The sequence below is a fragment of the Oncorhynchus gorbuscha genome, linkage group LG10 (assembly GCF_021184085.1).
Source record: "Oncorhynchus gorbuscha isolate QuinsamMale2020 ecotype Even-year linkage group LG10, OgorEven_v1.0, whole genome shotgun sequence".
NCBI lineage: Eukaryota > Metazoa > Chordata > Actinopteri > Salmoniformes > Salmonidae > Oncorhynchus > Oncorhynchus gorbuscha.
Window position 1 is genome coordinate 45,168,683 of NC_060182.1, and position 26,161 is coordinate 45,194,843.

Genomic DNA, 26,161 nt, shown 5'->3' on the forward strand with positions numbered 1-26,161 from the left:
ACCATTTGACAGTGGGGAGAGTGGATCAAAACGGGACAATGTGGCTGGTGTTTTAGCCTCACCCTCATTATCAGACACCAATGGGCTTACAGGAGCAGCAACATCCGCTACAGGGGTAGTAGGCTCAGGCAGCGGTAACACAAGCACCTGCTCTTCCAACAATACATTTAATACTAGCCGTTTAACCTCCGCCTTAACTAAACTCTGCAGAATCGATACTGTATAATGGTCAGCCAAGGTCATTAAATCAACTCTACGACATTTGTCAAAAACCTCCCACGAAGGGTTATCCAAAAAGGACCTCAAATCAAAAGTAGTCATTTTACACTACTTCACAAGTGCCAAAGAAAATAGCAAACACTAATGCTACTTCAGCTATGACGCTCAACACTGAACTATACCACTACAACAATCTACATGAGCGGCATGGGTGTCAGTTATGACAGATCCCGGACGAGCCCCCACTTATGTTACGAATCCCTTTTGGCCCGACAGTCTAGGGGGGATGGTAATGAGACCCGTAACATAACTCATGCAAATTATTATTGTGACAAAGTAAAAGTGTGCACGAAATAACCACGACAACAGAGATCTACCGTCAAACTCTAGGTTTATTTATAAACACACGGTAATGGGGGGGAGCAGGAAAAGGGGCTGAGCTGGACCCAAGGAAAGAAACAATAAATATACAAAAACACACCCCTAAGCTAGACTAGCCTACTTTAACAACAACTAACTAACTAACCAAAAATACAGTGGGTGGTCCTGTTATGCTGGTGAATGAGGACCCAAAAGCGACTTAACGAAAACAGAGTCTTTATTCCAGTATATGACAAAAGTAATAATCCTGGATAAATCAAGAAGAAAACAAAACAGGAAAAAACTTAAATCCACTCGTAGTAACGAGGACAGACTGGAGACTCTACCATTGACTGCAGGTTGCTTCGGGAAGGCACCGACCGTAGCAGACTAAGACACCTGCTCACACGCAGCATCTGGAGAAGACAAAACACGACAGGGCGAGACAAGGACACAGAACAGCGAACATCATACAAGGATCCGACAAGGACAGAAGCGGAAAACAAGGGGAGAAATAGGGGCTCTAATCAGAGGGCAAAATAGGGGACAGGTGTGAAAAGAGTAAATGAGTGAGTTAGGAGAATGAGGAACAGCTGGGAGCAGGAACGGAACGATAGAGAGAAGAGAGAGAGGGAGGGGGAGAGAGAGGGATAGAAAAAGGGAACGAACCTAATAAGACCAGCAGGGGGGAAACGAACAGAAGGGAAAGCACAAGGACAAGACAATATATGACAAAACATGACAGTACCCCCCCACTCACCGAGTGCCTCCTGGCGCACTCGAGGAGGAATCCTGGCGGCAACGGAGGAAATCATCAATCAGCGAACGGTCCAGCACGTCCCGAGATGGAACCCAACTCCTCTCCTCAGGACCGTAACCCTCCCAATCCACTAAGTACTGGTGACCACGTCCCCGAGAACGCATGTCCATGATCCTACGTACCTTGTAAATAGGTGCGCCCTCGACAAGGACGGGGGAGGGGAGGGAAGACGAACGGGGGGCGCGAAGAAAGGGCTTGACACAGGAGACATGGAAGACAGGGTGGACGCGACGAAGATGTCGCGGAAGAAGCAGTCGCACAGCGACAGGATTGACGACCTGGGAGACACGGAACGGACCAATGAACCGCGGAGTCAACTTACGAGAAGCTGTCGTAAGGGGAAGGTTACGAGTGGAAAGCCACACTCTCTGGCCGCGACAATACCTAGGACTCTTAATCCTACGTTTATTGGCGGCTCTCACAGTCTGCGCCCTGTAACGGCAAAGTGCAGACCTCACCCTCCTCCAGGTGCGCTCACAACGTTGGACAAACGCCTGAGCGGAGGGAACGCTGGACTCGGCGAGCTGGGACGAGAACAGAGGAGGCTGGTACCCCAGACTACTCTGAAACGGAGATAGCCCGGTAGCAGACGAAGGAAGGGAGTTGTGAGCGTATTCTGCCCAGGGAGCTGTTCTGCCCAAGACGCAGGGTTTCTAAAAGAAAGGCTGCGTAATATGCGACCAATCGTCTGATTGGCCCTTTCTGCTTGACCGTTAGACTGGGGATGAAAACCGGAAGAGAGACTGACGGAAGCACCAATCAAACGACAGAACTCCCTCCAAAACTGTGACGTGAATTGCGGACCTCTGTCTGAAACGGCGTCTAACGGGAGGCCATGAATTCTGAACACATTCTCAATGATGATTTGTGCCGTCTCCTTAGCGGAAGGAAGCTTAGCGAGGGGAATGAAATGTGCCGCCTTAGAGAACCTATCGACAACCGTAAGAATCACAGTCTTCCCCGCAGACGAAGGCAGACCGGTAATGAAGTCTAAGGCGATGTGAGACCATGGTCGAGAAGGAATGGGAAGCAGTCTGAGACGACCGGCAGGAGGAGAGTTACCTGACTTAGTCTGCGCGCAATCTGAACAAGCAGCCACGAAACGGCGCGTGTCACGCTCCTGAGTAGGCCACCAAAACCGCTGGCGAATAGAAGCAAGTGTACCTCGAACGCCGGGATGGCCAGCTAACTTGGCAGAGTGAGCCCACTGAAGAACAGCCAGACGAGTAGAAACAGGAACGAAAAGAAGGTTACTAGGACAAGGGCGCGGCGACGCAGTGTGAGTGAGTGCTTGCTTAACCTGTCTCTCAATTCCCCAGACAGTCAACCCGACAACACGCCCATAAGGAAGAATCCCCTCGGGATCGGTAGAAGCCACAGAAGAACTAAAGAGACGGGATAAGGCATCAGGCTTGGTGTTCTTATTACCCGGGCGATAAGAAATCACAAACTCGAAACGAGCGAAAAACAACGCCCAACGAGCTTGACGTGCATTAAGTCGTTTGGCAGAACGGATGTACTCAAGGTTCTTATGGTCAGTCCAAACGACGAAAGGAACGGTCGCCCCCTCCAACCACTGTCGCCATTCGCCTAGGGCTAAGCGGATGGCGAGCAGTTCGCGGTTACCCACATCATAGTTGCATTCCGATGGCGACAGGCGATGAGAAAAATAAGCGCAAGGATGGACCTTATCGTCAGACTGGAAGCGCTGGGATAGAATGGCTCCCACGCCCACCTCTGAAGCGTCAACCTCGACAATGAATTGTTTAGTGACGTCAGGAGTAACAAGGATAGGAGCGGACGTAAAACGTTTCTTGAGGAGATCAAAAGCTCCCTGCGCGGAACCGGACCACTTAAAGCACGTCTTGACAGAAGTAAGAGCTGTGAGAGGGGCAGCAACTTGACCGAAATTACGAATGAAACGCCGATAGAAATTAGCGAAACCTAGAAAGCGCTGCAACTCGACACATGACCTTGGAACGGGCCAATCACTGACAGCCTGGACCTTAGCGGGATCCATCTGAATACCTTCAGCAGAAATAACAGAACCGAGAAATGTGACAGAAGAGACATGAAAGGCGCACTTCTCAGCCTTCACGTAGAGACAATTCTCTAAAAGGCGTTGGAGTATACGTCGAACGTGCTGAACATGAATCTCGAGTGACGGTGAAAAAAAATCAGGATATCGTCAAGGTAGACAAAAACAAAGATGTTCAGCATGTCTCTCAGTACATCATTAACTAATGCCTGAAAAACAGCTGGAGCATTAGCGAGACCAAACGGCAGAACCCGGTACTCAAAATGCCCTAACGGAGTGTTAAACGCCGTTTTCCACTCGTCCCCCTCTCTGATGCGCACGAGATGGTAAGCATTACGAAGGTCCAACTTAGTAAAGAACCTGGCTCCCTGCAGAATCTCGAAGGCTGACGACATAAGGGGAAGCGGATAACGATTCTTAACCGTTATGTCATTCAGCCCTCGATAATCCACGCAGGGGCGCAGAGTACCGTCCTTCTTCTTAACAAAAAAAAACCCCGCTCCGGCGGGAGAGGAAGAAGGCACTACGGTGCCGGCGTCGAGAGAAACAGACAAATAATCCTAGAGAGCCGACAGAGAGTATAGTCTACCCCGAGGGGGAGTGGTCCCCGGAAGGAGATCAATACTACAATCATACGACCGGTGAGGAGGAAGGGAGTTGGCTCTGGACCGACTGAAGACCGTGCGCAGATCATGATATTCCTCCGGCACTCCTGTCAAATCACCAGGTTCCTCCTGAGAAGAGGGGACAGAAGAAACAGGAGGGATAGCAGACATTAAACACTTCACATGACAAGAAACGTTCCAGGATAGGATCGAATTACTAGACCAATTAATAGAAGGATTATGACATACTAGCCAGGGATGACCCAAAACAACAGGTGTAAAAGGTGAACAAAAAATCAAAAAGGAAATGGTCTCACTGTGGTTACCAGATACTGTGAGGGTTAAAGGTAGTGTCTCATATCTGATACTGGGGAGAAGACTACCATCTAAGGTGAACATGGGTGTGGGCTTCCCTAACTGTCTGAGAGGAATGTCATGTTTCCGAGCCCATGCTTCGTCCATAAAACAACCCTCAGCCCCAGAGTCTATCAAGGCACTGCATGAAGCAGCCGAACCGGTCCAGCGTAGATGGACCGACATGGTAGTACAGGATCTTGATGGAGAGACCTGAGTAGTAGCGCTCACCAGTAGCCCTCCGCTTACTGATGAGCTCTGGCTTTTACTGGACATGAATTGACAAAATGTCCAGCAGAACCGCAATAGAGGCAAAGGCGGTTGGTGATCCTCCGTTCCCTCTCCTTAGTCGAGATGCGAATACCTCCCAGCTGCATGGGCTCAGTCTGAGCCGGAGGAAGGAGATGGTTGCGATGCGGAGAGGGGGAACACCGTTAACGCGAGCTCTCTTCCACGAGCTCGGTGACGAAGATCTACCCGTCGTTCTATGCGGATGGCGAGTGCAATCAAAGAGTCCACACTGGAAGGAACCTCCTGGGAGAGAATCTGATCCTTAACCTCAGCGTGGAGTCCCTCCAGAAAACGAGCGAGCAACGCCGGCTCGTTCCAGTCACTAGAGACAGCAAGAGTGCGAAACTCTATAGAGTAATCCGTTATGGATCGATCACCTTGACATAGGGAATCCAGGGCCCTAGAAGCCTCCCTACCAAAAACTGAACGATCAAAAACCCGTATCATCTCCTCTTTAAAGTTCAGATAATTGTTAGAACACTCAGCCCTTGCCTCCCAGATAGCTGTGCCCCACTCTCGAGCCCGACCAGTAAGGAGTGAAATGACGTAAGCAATCCGAGCTCTCTCTTGAGTATGTGCTTTGGGTTGGAGAGAGAACACAATATCACACTGGGTGAGAAAGGAGCGGCACTCAGTGGGCTGCCCCGAGTAACATGGTGGGTTATTAACCCTAGGTTCCGGAGACTCGGAAGACCAGGAAGTAGCTGGTGGCACGAGACGAAGACTCTGAAACTGTCCTGAGAGGTCGGAAACCTGAGCGGCCAGGGTCTCAACGGCGTGACGAGCAGCAGACAATTCCTGCTCGTGTCTGCCGAGCATAGCTCCCTGGATCTCGACGGCAGTGTTACGAGAATCCGTAGTCGCTGGGTCCATTCTTGGTCGGATCCTTCTGTTATGCTGGTGAATGAGGACCCAAAAGCGACTTAACAAAAACAGAGTCTTTATTCCAGTATATGACAAAAGTAATAATCCTGGATAAATCAAGAAGAAAACAAAACAGGAAAAAACTTAAATCCACTCGTAGTAACGAGGACAGACTGGAGACTCGACCATTGACTGCAGGTTGCTTCGGGAAGGCACCGACCGTAGCAGACTAAGACACCTGCTCACACGCAGCATCTGGAGAAGACAAAACACGACAGGGCGAGACAAGGACACAGAACAGCGAACATCATACAAGGATCCGACAAGGACAGAAGCGGAAAACAAGGGGAGAAATAGGGGCTCTAATCAGAGGGCAAAATAGGGGACAGGTGTGAAAAGAGTAAATGAGTGAGTTAGGAGAATGAGGAACAGCTGGGAGCAGGAACGGAACGATAGAGAGAAGAGAGAGAGGGAGGGGGAGAGAGAGGGATAGAAAAAGGGAACGAACCTAATAAGACCAGCAGGGGGAAACGAACAGAAGGGAAAGCACAAGGACAAGACAATATATGACAAAACATGACAGGTCCGCCCTGTTCTAACTAGTGTATTTAACAAAGTTCACCTACGGGTAGTGTATGCCCATGGGCGACTTGTCTTGGTTTCCCCTTTTCCCACCAGCAAACAAACAAACACCATAACCAAAAACAATACTCACAGGTGATGACAAAGTGCTATGGAGGTGCTTTAAACAAAAGAGAGGTTAAGACACAAAGCGAGAGTGAAACACAGAGACCTACAGACATTGAGCTAGAGATTGAGCTGAGCTGAGCTGAGCTGAGCTTTAGAACAAACAAATGATGGGGTTTTTAAACCATGGGGAAGGAGCTGTGATAGGTCAGGAAATAGGAGGAGGTGTGTCTTCTGATTGATGATTGATTGTTGACTGATTGGGGAGTGATGGTTTTCACCTGTGAGGGGAGAAGGAGAGAAAAGAAACACACACAGGATACACACAGGATAACTGTATCCGTAACAATGATGTTATAATAATGCTTGTATTGCATTATAATGGTTGTTTTATTCGACAGAATAGAGTATTCTGTTAACTATTGTGTGTGTGTTCCACTGAGGATGACCCTCTATGAGTGCACTGACAGAGGAGATTTACGATGTCTTTGGGAGATAAAACCTAAAGAGCATTCCAGATAACATGAGGTAATGTATTTGTGCTATGAAGTACCAGGAACGAGATTAGAACCTCGTCTTAGGGACCAAACTGAATGATAATTTATAGTGAATGCTATCTGGCTATGGGATACTCCTCTCTATCAAGTAAAAGTCTTTGTTTGTGAACTGTTCCTAAGATCTTTGGTTCGTCATGTAGGTTCAGAGGGGTGTATCTTGGCTATAAAAGATCTTTGTAATTTTCTGAGGTCACTTTCAATGGTTCATTAGAGATAGTGCATCATTGAAAGTCAAATGCTATTGCAAAGCTCTTATTATTAAAAAAGTAGTATAAGTATAACTCTGACTGGTGTGTGAAATGTGTTTCTCCTCATTTGGTAAATACAGAAATAAGCCACCACAAAGTGTGACATCCTGGCATTTAAAGCTGTAAAACTTTCTATTTTTACATACTCAAAGCGCCTACTATTTAAAACACAATTATGTGTAATCGGATACGACCTATGTCCCAATCTACATACTAGCATATTATTTAGTATGCATGACCAATAAGTCACTTCATACTAAATAGTGGTGAGTATTGCGATGTTTCCGACCTATCTGAAATTCACTTATCATGAGTGTGTCAGGACCCGGTTACAATGGGGGCATCTAGTGACCAAAAACCGGAACAACCCTGGCCAAATCCTGACAGAGTGGACCCTTTTTATTTGCTCCCGCAGGTGGAGACGATAGGCGATGCCTACATGGTGGTGAGTGGGCTGCCTGAGAGGAATGGGGACAAGCACGCAGATGAGATCGCCAAAATGTCGCTGGACCTGGTGGCAGCAGTTCGACAGGTGGCAATCCCCCACATGCCCAACAAGAGACTGCAGCTTCGCGCAGGCATACACACAGGTGAGAGGTCACACACATTACGCACGCACGCACACACACACCACACACCCACACTCACCTTTCTTACCCATGTTCAAATCACATAATAGTTTTAGGTGCTGGAAAAGTACCTGATAAACTCACCTAACAGGCTGATGCTTTGAGTTTTCAGACATGGGTACGCAAGCAATATTTCATTCAATTCAAACCATTTGCATTTCCTGAGGGGGAACTTTATGTGTGGTAATATACACTGAGTGTACAAAACATTAGGAACATCTGCTCTTTCCATGACATAGCCTGACCAGGTGAATCCAGGTGAAAGCTATGAACCCTTATTGATGTTATATCCACTTCAATCGGTGTAAATGAAGGGGAGGAGACAGGTTAAAGAAGGATTTTTAAGTCTTGAGACATGGATTGTTTATGTGTGCCATTCAGCGGGTGAATGGGCAAGACAAAATATTTAAGTGCCTTTGAACGGGGTATGGTAGTAGGTGCCAGGCTCACTTGGTTGAGTGTGTCAAGAACTGCAATGCTGTTGGGTTTTTCACGCTCAACTGTTTCCTGTGTGTATCAAGAATGGTCCACCACCCAAAGGACATCCAGCCAACTTGACACAACCGTGGGAAGCACTGGAGTCAACATGGGCCAGCATCCCTGTGGAACACTTTCAACACCTTGTGGAGTCCATCGTCCGAACAATTGAGGCTGTTCTGAGGGCTAAAGGGGGCGCAACTCAATTTTAGGAAGGTGTTCCTAATGTTTTGTACACTCAGTGTATATACTATATATTGCATACTTATTGCTGTGGTAGGTTTGATTTCAGTCTATATCCTGATTATCTATCTATAACCTAGGGTTATTACCAAAGTAAATATCAGTGAGTATATTATGGTGTAGCAGGCTTGTCTTTCTCTTCATTTGCTCTCCTTGCACCAGGTCCATGTGTGGCAGGTATTGTCGGCTACAAGATGCCCAGATACTGCCTGTTTGGAGATACTGTCAACACAGCCTCTAGAATGGAGTCCACCAGCCTGCGTAGGTGTACGGCATGCGTGCACACACACACACACTCTCCTCTCTTTTCGTACAAGCATTCCACTTTTCTCTGTGTGTGTGTGTGTGTCAGCTCAGAGGATCCACGCCAGCTCAGCCGTATACCTGGCTCTAATGAAGGACGGTGCCTACGAGCTCCAGCTGAGAGGAGAGATCGAGGTGAAGGTAAGGCTCATCTATTGACACTGGGGAATATAGCATAATATAGCATAAGTTCTCTAAGAGGGAAATATACTTCCATTTTTAGTCCTGGAATAGGCTTCATCTTCATCTGTCCAAACACTACGCCATGCCCACGGTTTCTTCTCCGGAATGAGTCTGGATCTGAGCACTTCACAGAGTATGAATACATTTGGTCCAGAAACCGATGGGTTGGGCCAGAGCCAGAACACACATGGGTAAAGCAGCAGTTTGAAAAATCGTCATTGGCTTTGATTGGTTAGAGACGATCCAATTGCTGAAGACTTTTTGTGCAACACCCCTCGTGCCCCTGGTCACCACAAAAGACGATGATGGCAGTTTCAGACTAAGGTATGTAGCAAACGGCAGAGCAGTGGAAGAATTTAGTATGAGTCGTCTGTAGGGCTTTTACGGTGATCGTATTACCGCCACACTAGCGGTAACGAGTCATGACAGCAGTCAAATTAATTTAGTCATTAGTAGCCTGCCAAACTTGCTAACTGCCTGACACAACAACAACCCTGGCCAAATCCTGACACTGGCTGGGCTACTCAAGGACATTCAGAGACTTGTACGGAAGCCACTCTTGCGTTGTCTTGGTTGTGTGCTTAGGGTCGTTGTCCTGTTGGAAGGTGAACCTTCGCCCCAGTCTGAGGTCTTGAGTGCTCTTGTCACGACTTCCGCCGAAGTCGGTCCCCTCCTTGCTCAGGCGGTGTTCGGCGGTCGACGTCACCGACCTTCTAGCCATCACTGATCTATTTTTCATTTTCCATTGGTTTGGTTTTGTCTTGTCTTCCTTCACACCTGGTACCAATCTCATCAATTACATGTTGTGTATTTAACCCTCTGTTTCCCCTCATGTCCTTGTTGGAGATTGTTTTATTGTATGTATGTGCAATTCATGTGTCGGTGTGCGACGGGTTTTGTAACCACTTACATTATTTTTGATTATTTTGGTTTTGGAGTTGTATGAGCACTTATTAAACGACTCCGTTTATACCAATTTTGTTTTCCTGCGCCTGACTTCCCTGCCACCGACATGCACCCATTACAGAATCTCTGACCACAACTATGGAGTCAGCAGGAGAGGGTACCCCGGCCATTGAGGTGGAGGAGCGCGTCCAGGATCATGCTGTTATGCTCTACCATCTTGGCGCCGCCATGGATCGAGTTGTCCAGAGAATGGACCGCTGCGAGAGAAAGGAAGTTCTTCCAGCGCCTCCACCAGCACAACCGGGATCTCCCCTGAGCGCCCCTTTCCCGCCTGAACCCAGTGGGATCCCTCTCTCCTTGCCCCAGGAATACCACGGGCGGCCTGCGAACTGCCAGGAGTTCTTGTTGCAGTTAGACCTTTATCTGGCCACCGTCCACCCGGCTCCATCGGATTGTGAGAGGGTGTCCGCCCTCGTCTCGACCACCAGCCGAGGGTAAGCGGCGGGAGAGCTCCTCTACCATCTAAGGTAGGAGACGAGGAGCGCCCAGGAGTTCACCCTGGAGTTTAGGACCCGGCTGCCGGTGCGGGATGGAACAACAGGGCCCTGTGATCGACCATTATCGCTGTAGTCTGCGTGAGGATGTCCATCAGGAGCTGGCCAGCAGAGACACCACCCTCACGTTTGACCAGTTGGTGGACCTGTCCATCCGGCTGGACAACCTGCTGGCTATTCGCAGACGTTCAGATCGGGGTCTGGTGGTTCCACCCTCCCACACTCCCTCTCCGATACCCATGGAGCTGGGAGGGAAGGTGCGCAGGGAGACCGGAGGGGGTTCACGTTAGTGTACCATCTGTGGCCGCAGAGGTCACACTGCTGTTCGGTGCCGGGTTGGTTCCTCTGGGAAGCGAAGCAGCAGGCAGGGCTCTCTGGCACCACCCAAGGTGAGCCGGCACCACTATCACCCAGAGTCCTCTGTTGTTCATATGTTTGTGTCTGTCACGTTCCCTAAGTTTTCCACGCATTCCCAGCATAAGGCACTCATCGATTCAGGCGCGGCTGGGAATTTTATTGATAGCGATTTAGCCTATAGTTTAGGGATCCCCATCGTTCCTGTGGATGTGCCCTTCCCCGTTCACGCCTTAGATAGTCGTCCATTAAGGTCAGGGTTGATTAGGGAGGTCACCGCACCTTTGGGCATGGTGACGCAGGGGGGGTCATACAGAGAGAATTAGTCTCTTCCTCATTGACTCCTGCGTTTCCCGTGGTTCTGGGCCTACCCTGGTTAGCTTGTCATAACCCCACTGTTTCTTGGTCACAGAGGGCTCTCACGGTGTGGTCGCGAGAGTACTCAGGTAGGTGTTTAGGGGTTTCCGTTGGTGCCGATTTGCCGATTTGGCTCTCGCCTTCTCCAAAAAGAAGGCGACTCATTTACCACATCATCGACGGGGCGATAGACCTCCTGGTAGACGCTGCTATGGAAACATATGTCTCCGAATCCCTGCGTCAGGGCTACATTCGGTCCTCCACTTCACCCGCCTCCTCAAGTTTATTTTTCGTGAAGAAGCGCACTTTATTTAGTTTCAAACCGGGAGCACAACAAAACAAACGCGCTCAAAAAGATTAATAAAAATAAAGTATAGCTCGTTTTTTTATATTTTACCTTTATTTAACTAGGCAAGTCAGTTAAGAACAAATTATTATTTTCAATGACAGCCTCGGAACAGTGGCTTAACTGCCTGTTCAGGGGCAGAATGACAAATTTGTACCATGTCAGCTCAGGGATTTGAACTTGCAGTTACTAGTCCAATGCTCTAACCACTAGGCTACCTTACCGCCTCTAAAGAACATTGCTTGACATGAAAACAATTAAACACAAAACACGATGGGAAACAGAGGGTTAAATTAAATTTAGATTGATTTTGGGCAATGAAAACCAGGTGTGTATGAAAACAAGACAAGACAAATGGATATATGAAAAATGGTGAGGCGATGGCTAGAAAGCCGGTGACATCGATCGCCGAACGCTGCCCGAACAAGGAGAGGAGCCGACTTCGGCGGAAGTCGTGAGAGTACAGGCTTCCTTATTTTCACTTTGTCATTTAGGTTAGTATTTTGGAGTAACTACAATGTTGTTGATCCATTCTCAGCTTTGTCCTGTCACAGCCAATAAACTCTGTAACTGTTTTAATAATATAATAATAATAATTGGCCTCATGTTGAAATCTTTGAGCGGTTTCCTTCCTCTCCGGCAACTGAGACAGGAAGGACACATATATCTTTGTAGTGACTGGGTGAAATGATACACCATCCAAAGTGTAATTAATAACTTCACCATGCTCAAAGGGATTTGTTATTTTATTTTGACCATCTACCAATAGGTGCCCTTCTTTGCGAGGCATTGGAAAACCTCCCTGGTCTTTGTGATTGAAATTCACTGCTCGACTTACAGATGTGTGGGGTACAGAGATGAGGTAGTCATTCAAAAATCATGTTAAACACTTCTTGCAAACAGAGTGAGTCCATGCAACTTATTATGTGACTTGTTCAACATATTCTTACCCCTGAACAAATTAAAACTTGCCATAACAAAGGGATTGAATACTTATTGACTCAAGACATTTCAGAAATTATGAGGATTTGTGTGTAGGCCAGTGACAAACAATTTCTATTTAATCATTTTTCAATTCAGGCCATAATACAACAAAATGTGGAAAAAGTCAAGGGGTGTGAATACTTTCTGAAGGCACTGCACATCCAATTCTAGCTCCCAAGACGCTTGCAATTTGGAAAAACCGAGAAAGTAGATTGTGCTGATTTATTGTTCCATAGTTTATTGTTCCTGTAGTTTAAAAACGATGTGGATACTGCTAAAACAATGACTTCATATCTAGACTCTGACATATTTATGCACGCAAAGCGATTTTCCACAGACGGGATGGACCAGGCCTGCATGGAGGCGAGTGCACCCACAATCACCAGGACCAGCATACATGCGTCTACAACATAAAAAACAATTGATTCATTAGGTTATGAACTGATATATTTAGGTTATGTTCTATGGTTTACATGTTCTGATAGTGTTCCAGTGAACATCTAGCCCATTGTCATAGTCCTGGTGGGCGAATCAGCTTCTATGGGGCGGAAACCGTTCCTTTACCAATAGCAACATCCCTCAGTTTGTTGTCTTAAGCATTTTTAGATCCCACATCAGTAACCCTGGAGGAAATACACAGCATTGAGCTGTAAATAATGTAGAAATGCTATATTATTCAGGCCAAACTCTGATATCAGCTGTTGGAATGGTATAATATTTCCGTCCCTTACAAACTGCCCCCTGATGTTTTGGCGTTGCCAGGTAATATTAGCCAGTGTCTTTCCACCTGTGGCAAACAAGGAGTTGTTCCATATTGGATATGAAGGGAAGGAAGCTCCATTGACAGATAACCTTTTACGATGTATCCTTGCCAATTCACAATAGCACTCCAGTAGTGAATGATCTATCTCAATCTGGTCTCAGAGTATTTCGTATTGTTCTTTATGTAAATCCAAGACACTCCTTTTAGTATGATATGTTACGTTTTGTATGGTATGTACACATTTGTGCTGTCCATCACCCATTTCGTATGTTATAAATGACCATTTGTAAACTCAGCAAAAAAAGAAATGTCCTCTCACTGTCAACTGCGTTTATTTTCAGCAAACTTAACATGTGTAATTATTTGTATGAACATAAGATTCAACAACTGAGACATAAACTGAACAAGTTCCACAGAGTACCACATGAGGGAGGAGGATGTCTTCCCTGTAACGCACAGAGTTGAGATTGCCTGCAATGACAACAAGCTCAGTCCGATGATGCTGTGACACACCACCCCAGACCATGACGGACCCTGCACCTCCAAATCGATCCTGCTCCAGAGTACAGGCATCCATGTAACGCTCATTCCTTCGACGATAAACGCGAATCCGACCATCACCACTGATGAGACAAAACCGAGACTAGTCAGTGAAGAGCACTTTTTGCCAGTTCTGTCTGGTCCAGCGACGGTGGGTTTGGGCCCATAGGCAACGTTGTTGCCGGTGATATCTGGTGAGGACCGGCCTTACAACAGGCCTACAAGCCCTCAATCCAGCCTCTCTCAGCCTATTGCAGACAGTCTGAGCACTGATGGAGAGATTGTGCGTTCCTGGTGTAACTCGGGCAGTTGTTGTTGCCATCCTGTACCTGTCCCGCAGGTGTGATGTTCGGATGTACCGATCCTGTGCAGGTGTTGTTACACGTGGTCTGCCACTGCGAGGACGATCAGCTGTCCATGCTGTCTCCCTGTAGCGCTGTCTTAGGCATCTCACAGTACGGACATTGCAATTTATTGCCCTGGCCACATCTGCAGTCCTCATGCCTCCTTGCAGCATGCCTAAGGCACGTTCACACAGATGAGCAGGGACCTTGGGCATCTTTCTTTTGATATTTTTCAGAGTCAGTAGAACGGCCTCTTTAGTGTCCTAAGTTTTCATAACTGTGACCTTAATTGCCTACCGTCTGTAAGCTGTTAGTGTCTTAACGACCGTTCCACAGGTGCATGTTCATTAATTGTTTATGGTTCATTAAACAAGCATGGGAAACAGTGTTTAAACCCTTTACAATGAAGATCTGTGAAGTTATTTGGATTTTTACGAATATTCTTTGAAAGTCAGGGTCCTGAATAAGGGACCTTTCTTTTTTTGCTGAGTTCAATTATATGTTATGTATTTTCAAAACGTACAATACGTTACAAATTCTAGCTAATCCATTTTAGAATAAGGCTGTAATGTAACAGAATGTGGAAAAGGGAAGGGGTCTGAATCCCTTCCAAATGCACTGTACATAGCATATACATTTTACAGATGCAGTATATTTTACATTAGTTATCTTTTTTTATTTGTTTTTATTTAATTTTACTCCAACGCCCTTCAGCTACCCTCAACCCCTCCCATCTATCTCTGAAAACCATCCAGTTTTGATTACTAATTGCTATATATTTTTCAACTGTGCTGTAATGGTTAAGAAAAGTTCAGAAAGTTTGTATTCTCATAGTTTCTACAGATTGTAAATTAAAGATAAACGTGTTTATTAGGAGTATTGTTATATTATTGATCGATTGACAATGGCTTTTCAAGTAATCCAGCGGTGCTATTTGCAGACTTAGCTCCAGGTAAATGTTGCAATTCTTCAGCTATTCCTGAACCTGCAACCAATAAAAAGCTACAGTACCAAAACAAATGATCTAATGCCTCTAATAATCTCAGCCTTCTGAATTCATATTCATTATATAAATAGTCCCATTTAATTTAGTTTGGCTTGCTTTTCCAAATAAAGTGGAATATGTTTTGCCCATTTTTAAAAAAATATTGTAAGCAGGGCCATAAGTAAATATGATATGTATGATAACTATGATAATATTAGTGTCATAGTTATAATACTTTTCGTAGTTTGATGGTAATCCAGAGAGTTTATAAAAATAATCTAGATCTTCTATGAGGCTGTGCAGGGATCCAAATTGCGGATTTAAAAGAAAACATGAGTCATGAGCATACAATGACACCTTTGTTTTTAATAAGCCCTGGATTTCTAGCCCCTTGGTATTGTTGGATCAAATTTGAATAGCTAACTTTTCGATGGCCATAATAAATATATATGCCGATAGTGGACAACCTTGTTTCACTCCTCTTGACAGTTTAATAAGATATGATTTTGAAGTTCTCCCACCTATCTCCTGATTCTGCCTCCTCAACCCTCCTCTCCTCCCTCTCTGCATCCCTTGACTCTCTATGTCCCCTATCCTCCAGGCCGGCTCGGTCCTCCCCTCCCGCTCCGTGGCTCGATGACTCATTGCGAGCTCACAGAACAGGGCTCCGGGCAGCCGAGCGGAAATGGAGGAAAACTCGCCTCCCTGCGGACCTGGCATCCTTTCACTCCCTCCTCTCTACATTTTCCTCCTCTGTCTCTGCTGCTAAAGCCACTTTCTACCACGCTAAATTCCAAGCATCTGCCTCTAACCCTAGGAAGCTCTTTGCCACCTTCTCCTCCCTCCTGAATCCTCCCCCCCCCTCCTCCCTCTCTGCAGATGACTTCGTCAACCATTTTGAAAAGAAGGTCGACGACATCCGATCCTCGTTCCAAACGACACCGTTGGTTCTGCTCACACTGCCCTACCCTGTGCTCTGACCTCTTTCTCCCCTCTCTCTCCAGATGAAATCTTGCGTCTTGTGACGCCGGCCGCCCAACAACCTGCCCGCTTGACCCTATCCCCTCCTCTCTTCTCCAGACCATTTCCGGAGACCTTCTCCCTTACCTCACCTCGCTCATCAACTCATCCCTGACCGCTGGCTACGTCCCTTCCGTCTTCAAGAGAGCGAGAGTTGCACCCCTTCTGAAAAAACCTACACTCGATCCCTCCGATGTCAACAATTACAGACCAGTATCCCTTCTTTCTTTTCTCTCCAAAACTCTTGAACGTGCCGTCCTTGGCCAGCTCTCCCGCTATCTCTCTCTGAATGACCTTCTTGATCCAAATCAGTCAGGTTTCAAGACTAGTCATTCAACTGAGACTGCTCTCCTCTGTATCACGGAGGCGCTCCGCACTGCTAAAGCTAACTCTCTCTCCTCTGCTCTCATCCTTCTAGATCTATCGGCTGCCTTCGATACTGTGAACCATCAGATCCTCCTCTCCACCCTCTCCGAGTTGGGCATCTCCGGTGCGGCCCACGCTTGGATTGCGTCCTACCTGACAGGTCGCTCCTACCAGGTGGCGTGGCGAGAATCTGTCTCCTCACCACGCGCTCTCACCACTGGTGTCCCCCAGGGCTCTGTTCTTGGCCCTCTCCTATTCTCGCTATACACCAAGTCACTTGGCTCTGTCATAACCTCACATGGTCTCTCTTATCATTGCTATGCAGACGACACACAATTAATCTTCTCCTTTCCCCTTCTGATGACCAGGTGGCGAATCGCATCTCTGCATGTCTGGCAGACATATCAGTGTGGATGACGGATCACCACCTCAAGCTGAACCTCGGCAAGACGGAGCTGCTCTTCCTCCCGGGGAAGGACTGCCCGTTCCATGATCTCGCCATCACGGTTGACAACTCCATTGTGTCCTCCTCCCAGAGCGCCAAGAACCTTGGCGTGATCCTGGACAACACCCTGTCGTTCTCAACCAACATCAAGGCGGTGGCCCGTTCCTGTAGGTTCATGCTCTACAACATCCGCAGAGTACGACCCTGCCTCACACAGGAAGCGGCGCAGGTCCTAATCCAGGCACTTGTCATCTCCCGTCTGGATTACTGCAACTCGCTGTTGGCTGGGCTCCCTGCCTGTGCCATTAAACCCCTTCAACTCATCCAGAACGCCGCAGCCCGTCTGGTGTTCAACCTTCCCAAGTTCTCTCACGTCACCCCGCTCCTCCGTTCTCTCCACTGGCTTCCAGTTGAAGCTCGCATCCGCTACAAGACAATGGTGCTTGCCTACGGAGCTGTGAGGGGAACGGTACCTCAGTACCTCCAGGCTCTGATCAGGCCCTACACCCAAACAAGGGCACTGCGTTCATCCACCTCTGACCTGCTCGCCTCCCTACCACTGAGGAAGTACAGCTCCCGCTCTGCCCAGTCAAAACTGTTCGCTGCCCTGGCCCCCCCAATGGTGGAGCAAACTCCCTCACGACGCCAGGACAGCGGAGTCAATCACCACCTTCCGGAGACACCTGAAACCCCACCTCTTTAAAGAATACCTAGGATAGGATAAGTAATCCCTCTCACCCCCCCCCCTTAAGTTTTAGATGCACTATTGTAAAGTGACTGTTCCACTGGATGTCATAAGGTGAATGCACCAATTTGTAAGTCGCTCTGGATAAGAGCGTCTGCTAAATGACTTAAATGTAAATGTAAATGTAAGTTATGACCACTCAGATTGATACATACCACTTACACTGAGTGTACAAAGCATTAGGAACACCTGCTCCTTCCATGACAGACTGACCAGGTGAATCCAGGTGAAAGCTATGATTCCTTATTGATGTCACCTGTTAAATCCACTTCAATCATTGTATGTCTTGAGAAAATTGAGACATGGATTGTGTATGTGTGCCATTCAGAGGGTGAATGGGCAAGACAAAATATTTAAGTGCCTTTGAACAGGGTATGGTAGTAGGTGCCAAGCGCACCAGTTTGAGTGTGTCAAGAACTGTGATTCAGGCTGGTTCACATCCGGCCGTGATTGGGAGTCCCATAGGGCGTCGCACAATTGGCCCAGCGTTGTCCGGGTTTAGCTGAGATAGGCCGTCATTGTAAATAAGAATTTGTTCTTAACTGACTTGCCTAGTTATATAAAGGTTCAATCTAAAAATAAAACGCTGCTGGGTTTCTCACGCTCAACCATTTCCTGTGTGTATCAAGTATAGTCCACCACCCAAAGGACGTCCAGCCAACTTGACACAACTGTGGGAAGCATTGGAGTCAACATGGGCCAACATCCCTGTGGAATGCTTTCAACACCTTGTAGAATCCATGCTCTGACGAATTGAGGTTCTGAGAGCAAAAGGGGGTGCAACTCAATACTAGGAAGGTGTTCCTTATGTTTTGGACACTCCGTGTATATCATCCTTTGCTCAAACTCATTCCACGGCAGGCTGAGGGTTTTTTCCCCTCCCTTGTCCTTGATTGATGAATTAAGGTCACTGAATAGTAAGGACCGCCCCTCACCTGGTTGTCTAGGTCTTAATTGATAGGGAAAAAAAAAAAAACAACATTAGGCCCTCCCTGGAATAAGTTTGACACCCCTGCTCTAATGGGTCAATGAGTCACACTGAGGGCTTTGAGTCACTTTTAACTTGTTAGTTAATTAGAGTCTGGATCGACTCCACATAATTAAACACTTCACCAGCACTCAATGAAAATGATTCTATTTACAGTTCATTACACACCACTTCTCTCTTCTATGTTGGTGTGATGACAGTTGACTTCCTCATTATCCTGATATCCTGTCGGATTGTAAATGAGTTGTTCAACAGTCATTATCTGAGCTACTCCACTTTTCTGGAGGGATATTAAAGGCTACGAATAGACAAAAGTTGTGCTTAAAGCTGTTGTTGCATTCAGCTGATTTCAAGATTCAGTATACATTACTGCGCAATCTTAAAATAAAGTGAGCATACTAAATCATCTAAAGTATTATATCCGCCTCTCTCCCAGGGTAAAGGGAAAATGAACACATATTGGCTGATCGGACACAAGAACTACAGTGTTCAGAACGACAGTCTTGTGTGCCACTGGAACCCCAATCTAGCCAGAAAAAAGAAGACATTGGTGGGGAGCGACATTTCTATGGCGAACGTGAGTGCATTACACCCTAGGCAAACTGTGTTTGTACATTAATGTATTACACCTGTTGATTATCAGCCCAAAATTGGAACTAGCTCTCAACTTTTTCCACCCCTATCTTTCTTTCTTTCTCCTACCCTCTCTCTCTCTGCCACTCTCCCTTCCTCTCACTTCCATCTCTCCTTCCTTCCTTCCTTCCTTCCTTCCTTCCTTCCTTCCTTCCTTCCTTCCTTCCTTCCTTCCTTCCTTCCTTCCTTCCTTCCTTCCTTCCTACCTACCATCCTTCTACCCCTTCCTTCTCTTCCTTCCTTCTCTTGTACTCAGTCCTGTGTGACAGTGCAGAGCCTCAGTGAGAATGCTACCACTCCCGTGCCTCAGGGCTCCAAGGCCCAGCAGGGGGCCCTGTGCGTGTCCGTGTCAGCCCAGGTGGAGCACTGTGCCAGCAGCTTCGGCACCCTGGGCTCCATGATCGGGGGCCTCCAGGGACTAGAGAGCCCCAGGGAGGGGAAAGCCTGTGGGGGGACGGGAGGAGACAAACCGGATCTGCTGCCTGGATCTGGAACCATCCCTCATATGTGATGGAGGGCTGGGATGGTAGGATGGACTGGGACAAGAAACTTCTCTAAAACTATATTGCTATGTTTTTTTCCTCTGGCTGTTTGAGTGGAGATTCAGTTGATTTTAATGATGATGTAAATACAGTATATTTAGGGATGTGTGAAAGAACCGCAATGAATAAAAGAAAGACTGTTGCTCTGATATCTGGTGTAGGTGTGTGTGGGTGTGTGTGTGTGTTTTTATATACAGAGTAAACGTTTTTGTATCAACCTTGGACAGATTGTGTTGTCATTGTCCATCTTTTTATTAAGATCAAACCGTCTGTGGATGAATAAAAGCTCCTTTAAAATGAGCAGCGAATTCTTTTTAATGTTTAGTCTTCAAAGGCACAACCGCAATAGCCGAATTAGTTGAAGTGGGTGCAATTATATGCAGATTTGTGGGCGGGGTCATTCTGGTTAGACAGGCCCTGATTGGTGCAGCGTTCCAAAGGGTAAAAACCCCCGGACATCAAATGAAGATATAGGGCATTTTCCTTTGTTCAAGCGTTGCTGACACCTGCCAGATCTTACAATGCCTGGATAGGTATTTTACATATCATCTAACCACATATGTTAAAGCAAGTCAATGATGTGGCAAGCAACCATTGGTTAACGCATAAAACGTCTGAGCAGGGTAACGCAACCAATTATAGACTGCTCAAAGGAGAAGACAGACACGCTCTTCTTGAAGAGTACATCTCAATAGTCTAATAGGCTTTTGCCATCACTCCAACACTCCATCACTCCAACACTTTACAAATGAAGCAGATTAGAGGCAGTAGAGATGACCAGGGATGTTCTCTTGATAAGTGAGTGAAATTGACCATTTTCCTGTCCTGCTAAGCATTCAAAATGTCATTTTGGGTGTCAGGGAAAATGTATGGAGTAAAAAGTACATTATTTTCTATAGGAATATAATGAAGTAGAAGTAAAAGTTGTCAAAAATATAAATAGTAAAGTAAAGTACATATACCCCAAAAACTACTAAAGTAGCAATTTAATGTATTTTTACTTAAGTACTTTATACAACTGCCCAAATCTGCCATTTTCAACCTGTACACGGGTGCGAGTGTAAAGGGGCTACACCCCCACAACATGCTCTCCATCCAGGGGCACTGCACAGCAGCTTAACCCCTTGCTTGTCTCAACTGTATGTGATGTGTGCTGTCCAGAGACCGTGCTATCAGGGGTTGTTCGCTGTAACATGGAAAATAAAGTTGTATTGTATGTATTGTCTTGTTAAATGGCCAGAATTCCACCCTCGCTGTCAGAAATCACGGAAGAGCGAATACTCCAGCTTAAACCAAAGATCTACAGCAGTGCTTCAGGTAGTGGCCAAGGGTGGATTTGGAGTTCAGAAATCGTGTTGGTGATACAATAATGGTACTGTGTATGGATCACGTAGCTTGTCAAGTGTAAAGTTCTGTCAATATGCCACAAGGGGGAACAATTTGATCAAACGTCAGCCCCTTGCTGATGTACAAGTTTCCTGTGCACTGCTTCACTAGTCAAGGGCTGCAGGGGGCATAGCCGCAGGAAATCTTTCTGCGATTTGCAGAATTTAAAAAAGTTAAAAAAACATCTATATTTGTCTGCTAAAACAGGACTAGTAAAGGCCCCGTGCCTACCGGCATTTGTAACTTGAGTCTGATTAGTTATCTGTACAAAACAGTTAATCTGATAATACTGGTGGAATATAAAAATACTTGCTTGATATATGTTTTCCAGTTTCTTGAAATACTTTTAAATGCAACTTATTGCTATGTGAAAAGTGAAGTGGTCTATTCATTCCTTTTTTAGTAGACACTCTGATCCAGAGCAACTGACAGTAGTGATGGCATACATTGTCATACTTTTTTCACATGGAAATCAAACCCACAACCCCATCAGCTATCTTATAAATATATAACTTTGCTTTGTGCTTCTCAGAGCATGCACTTGGTAGCCTACCGGAACCCTCTGTATATAGCCTCACTACTGTTATTTTATTGTTGCTTCTTAACTATTTGTTACATATTAATTTTTTTCTTTAAACTGCATTGTTGTATTCAGCGCATGTGAAAAATACAATTTGATTTGATTTGATCCTTTGCTTGAGCCCACGCTAAATAGCCTATAGGCACACTTGATATTGCGGAGAAGCAGAGATAAGGGGGTGGCATTAGGCACACATCGATATAGCCTAATAAGCAACTAATTCTACAAATGTTATCAATTACAAATTAAATTACATGACCCTCCCCTGGACTTGATTTTAAAAAAAATACTAAACGTTCTCCTTGACCAGTGCCCAATTTCAAGGATGAAATTTGAGCTGGATCCTGACTGAACAATAGCCACGCGAAGTAGGGGTGCTGAGGGTTCTGCAGCAACCCCTTAAAAATCTGCAGAATTAAAAAATAATATATATACAGTACCCCTACTGTATATTACTCTTTATTTTCAATATTTTCTTTGCAGCAATTCGACCATGAAGGCCTGATTCACGCAGTCTCCTCTGAACAGTTGATGTTGAGATGTGTCTTTTACTTGAACTCTGTGAAGCATTTATTTGGACTGCAATTTATGACGTTGGTAACTCTAATGAACGTATCCTCTGCAGCAGAGGTAACTCTGGATCTTCCTTTCCTGTGGTGGTCCTCATGAGCGCCAGTTTCATCATAGCGCTTGATGGTTTTTGCGACTGCACAGAAACATCACAGAAAAGTTCTTGACATTTTCTGGTTTGACTGACCTTCATGTCTTGAAGTTTTGGTGGACTGTACTTTTTATTTGCTTATATGAGCTGTTGAGCTGTTATTGCCATAATATGGACTTGGTCTTTTACCAGATAAGGCTATCTTCTGGATACCAACTATACCTTGTCACTACACAACTGTCAAATGTATTAAGAAGGAAAATAGCAAAAAATCACAGACATTGTTAACTTAAAATAAAATGGATCCGAATATATAACGTGATCTATAGCAGTACCTTGGTCCGCGATGTTAGAAACAAAGTAAAATACTTACATTTACATTTAAGTCATTTAGCAGACGCTCTTATCCAGAGCGACTTACAAATTGGTGCATTCACCTTATGACATCCAGTGGAACAACCACTTTACAATAGTGCATCTAAGTATTTTAAGGGGGGGGGGTGAGAAGGATTACTTTATCCTATCCTAGGTATTCCTTAAAGAGGTGGGGTTTCAGGTGTCTCCGGAAGGTGGTGATTGACTCCGCTGTCCTGGCGTCGTGAGGGAGTTTGTTCCACCATTGGGGAGCCAGAGCAGCGAACAGTTTTGACTGAGCTGAGCGGGAACTGTACTTCCTCAGTGGTAGGGAGGCGAGCAGGCCAGAGGTGGATGAACGCAGTGCCCTTATTTGGGTGTAGGGCCTGATCAGAGCCTGGAGGTACTGAGGTGCCGTTCCCCTCACAGCTCCGTAGGCAAGCACCATGGTCTTGTAGCGGATGCGAGCTTCAACTGGAAGCCAGTGGAGAGAGCGGAGGAGCGGGGTGACGTGAGAGAACTTGGGAAAGTTGAACACTAGACGGGCTGCGGCGTTCTGGATGAGTTGTAGGGGTTTAATGGCACAGGCAGGGAGCCCAGCCAACAGCGAGTTGCAGTAATCCAGACGGGAGATGACAAGTGCCTGGATTAGGACCTGCGCCGCTTCCTGTGTGAGGCAGGGTCGTACTCTGCGGATGTTGTAGAGCATGAACCTACAGGAACGGGCCACCGCCTTGATGTTAGTTGAGAACGACAGTTTGTTGTCCAGGATCACGCCAAGGTTCTTAGCGCTCTGGGAGGAGGACACAATGGAGTTGTCAACCGTGATGGCGAGATCATGGAACGGGCAGTCCTTCCCGGGAGGAAGAGCAGCTCCGTCTTGCCGAAGTTCAGCTTGAGGTGGTGATCCGTCATCCACACTGATATGTCTGCCAGACATGCAGAGATGCGATTCGCCACCTGGTCATCAGAAGGGGGAAAGGAGAAGATTAATTGTGTGTCGTCTGCATAGCAATGATAGGAGAGACCATGTGAGGTTATGACAGAGCCAAGTGACTTGGTGTATAGCGAGAATAGGAGAGGGCCTAGAACAGAGCCCTGGGGGACACCAGTGGTGAGAGCGCGTGGTGAGGAGACAGATTCTCGCCACGCCACCTGGTAGGAGCGACCTGTCAGGTAGGACGCAATCCAAGCGTGGGCCGCGCCGGAGATGCCCAACTCGGAGAGGGTGGAGAGGAGGATCTGATGGTTCACAGTATCGAAGGCAGCCGATAGGTCTAGAAGGATGAGAGCAGAGGAGAGAGAGTTAGCTTTAGCGGTGCGGAGCGCCTCCGTGGGAAGGAAAGTAGGCCTAACTTTTGATTCCAAATGACACCTCAGATTGAATTATTTGCAAGCAGGGACAGTTTGGTTGCAAACAAGACACACTGATTTGGCATTGGAGAAACATGATAACATGATAATGAGCACATAGGCCTATCTCCCTGTCTATTAGCCTGTAATTCGGGTAATTTGTGTGGTATTAACAAAATATTCCGCTAATATGTAAAATCAAATCCAATCAAAATCAAATCAAATCAAATGTATTTATATAGCCCTTCGTACATCAGCTGATATCTCAAAGTGCTGTACAGAAACCCAGCCTAAAACCCCAAACAGCAAACAATGCAGGTGTAAAAGCACGGTGGCTAGGAAAAACTCCCTAGAAAGGCCAAAACCTAGGAAGAAACCTAGAGAGGAACCAGGCTATGCGGGGTGGCCAGTCCTCTTCTGGCTGTGCCGGGTAGAGATTATAACAGAACATGACCAAGATGTTCAAATGTTCATAAATGACCAGCATGGTCGAATAATAATAAGGCAGAACAGTTGAAACTGGAGCAGCAGCACAGTCAGGTGGACTGGGGACAGCAAGGAGCCATCATGTCAGGTAGTAGAATTGCATGAAATGTTTATAGAAGGCAATTTTTTCTCTGACCTGTAAATATTATGATAGATTCATGCAATGCTTTTACTATAAAGGAGATCTTTCCACCCCTACTCTTGTCCACGGTGGTCTGCGAACCCACAACCTTCTGGCCCGCAGCCCTGTGCGCTATCAAAATTCTGGCCTTAGCAGCCCTGAAGCGAAACCTTTCAGAGATAACAAAATAACAAAATAAAAGTAGGAATGGGAGAGTATTATTTGGGGTTCAACATGGATGTAACGTCGTTCGTCTGTTGAAAGAAGAGAGTCGGACCGAAATGCAGCATGTTGGTTACTCATGACTTTAATGAATGAAAAACGCGGTACATGAAATAACTGAAACTAAATACAAAAACAACAGAACGGAACTAATTACAGCCTATCTGGTGACTACAACACAGAGACAGGTAAAATCACCCACGAAATACAAAGCGAAACTCAGGCTGCCTAAATACGGTTCCCAATCAGAGACAACGATAAGCACCTGACTCTAATTGAGAATCGCCTCAGGCAGCCAAGCCTAACAACACCCCTAATCAGCCGCGATCCCAAAATAATACAAACCCCAATACGAAAACAACATATAAACCCATGTCACACCCTGGCCTACCCAAACATATAACAAAAATACAAAATACAATGACCAAGGCGTGACAATGGAAATACACTTTTATTTACATGTGCACATGAACACCTCATCATGTTCAAGCAATCCTGACTCCAGTTTTGCATACAGAAGTCTAAAACTCTGAGCTACGTCAAGTTGTCCAGAACTATAATGTACATCATAGACATCTTTATTAAAAAATGACTACAGTGAAAAGGGACTGGTTATATCATTCATTGGATACTCCTTGCATGTTTGAGCTCAAAATCCAAGATGCCTTGTGTGGGTTGAGAATATGTTGTCGGGTGAGTCATTTATTGGAGCGAGCTGGTTTCAGGGAGAATTACCTGGGTGGTATTCATTTGAGCACACAGTAGCAAAGCATTTGCAGCTGGTGTGTAACCGAAAACATAAACAAGTGTTGAGTATTGGACAAGTTCAGATAGTACCTCACTGTTCAGGACCGTTTGCTTCCTAATGAATATGACCCTGCTATCTTTGTCAGGTCTACCAGAGGCTTCTGGGACTGGGGCATCATATGACTGGTGCTTCAGTAAACACTTGAAAGTGTTCGCCACGTCCATGGAGTGACACCCAGAGAGAGAGAGAGATAGAGAGATGGGAGTCGTGTGACTTTGACTGTGCCCGGAATGGCAAGAGACCACCTATTGACAATTACACACATAACACACACACGGAGGCACAGTAGCACCAATCCAGTCTAGGCCAGCCATAAGTGACACAGTTACTGTTGGGTTAACAAAGATGGGGACATAGGATACATAAGTCCCCATTTGTAATGATTAGGGCCAGGAGTTTCACCTTACCTTATCACCTGACCATGTGTGTCCCTAATAATT

The 26,161-nt window shown here is 46.2% G+C and overlaps 1 protein-coding gene across 2 annotated transcripts in view; it reads left to right on the forward strand.

Moving 5' to 3' along the window:
• The window catches only part of LOC124046172, a 34,802-nt gene extending 14,768 nt beyond the window's left edge, over positions 1 to 20,034 (forward strand). For both annotated transcript variants that reach the window (XM_046366255.1, XM_046366256.1), the window contains 5 exons: positions 7,459 to 7,633; positions 8,555 to 8,653; positions 8,745 to 8,836; positions 19,012 to 19,152; positions 19,465 to 20,034. In XM_046366255.1, coding sequence (XP_046222211.1) covers positions 7,459 to 7,633; positions 8,555 to 8,653; positions 8,745 to 8,836; positions 19,012 to 19,152; positions 19,465 to 19,719 — 762 coding nt within the window. In that variant the 3' untranslated portion in view covers positions 19,720 to 20,034. The remainder of the gene's footprint in view (positions 1 to 7,458; positions 7,634 to 8,554; positions 8,654 to 8,744; positions 8,837 to 19,011; positions 19,153 to 19,464) is intronic.
• Positions 20,035 to 26,161: the final 6,127 nt, after the last annotated feature.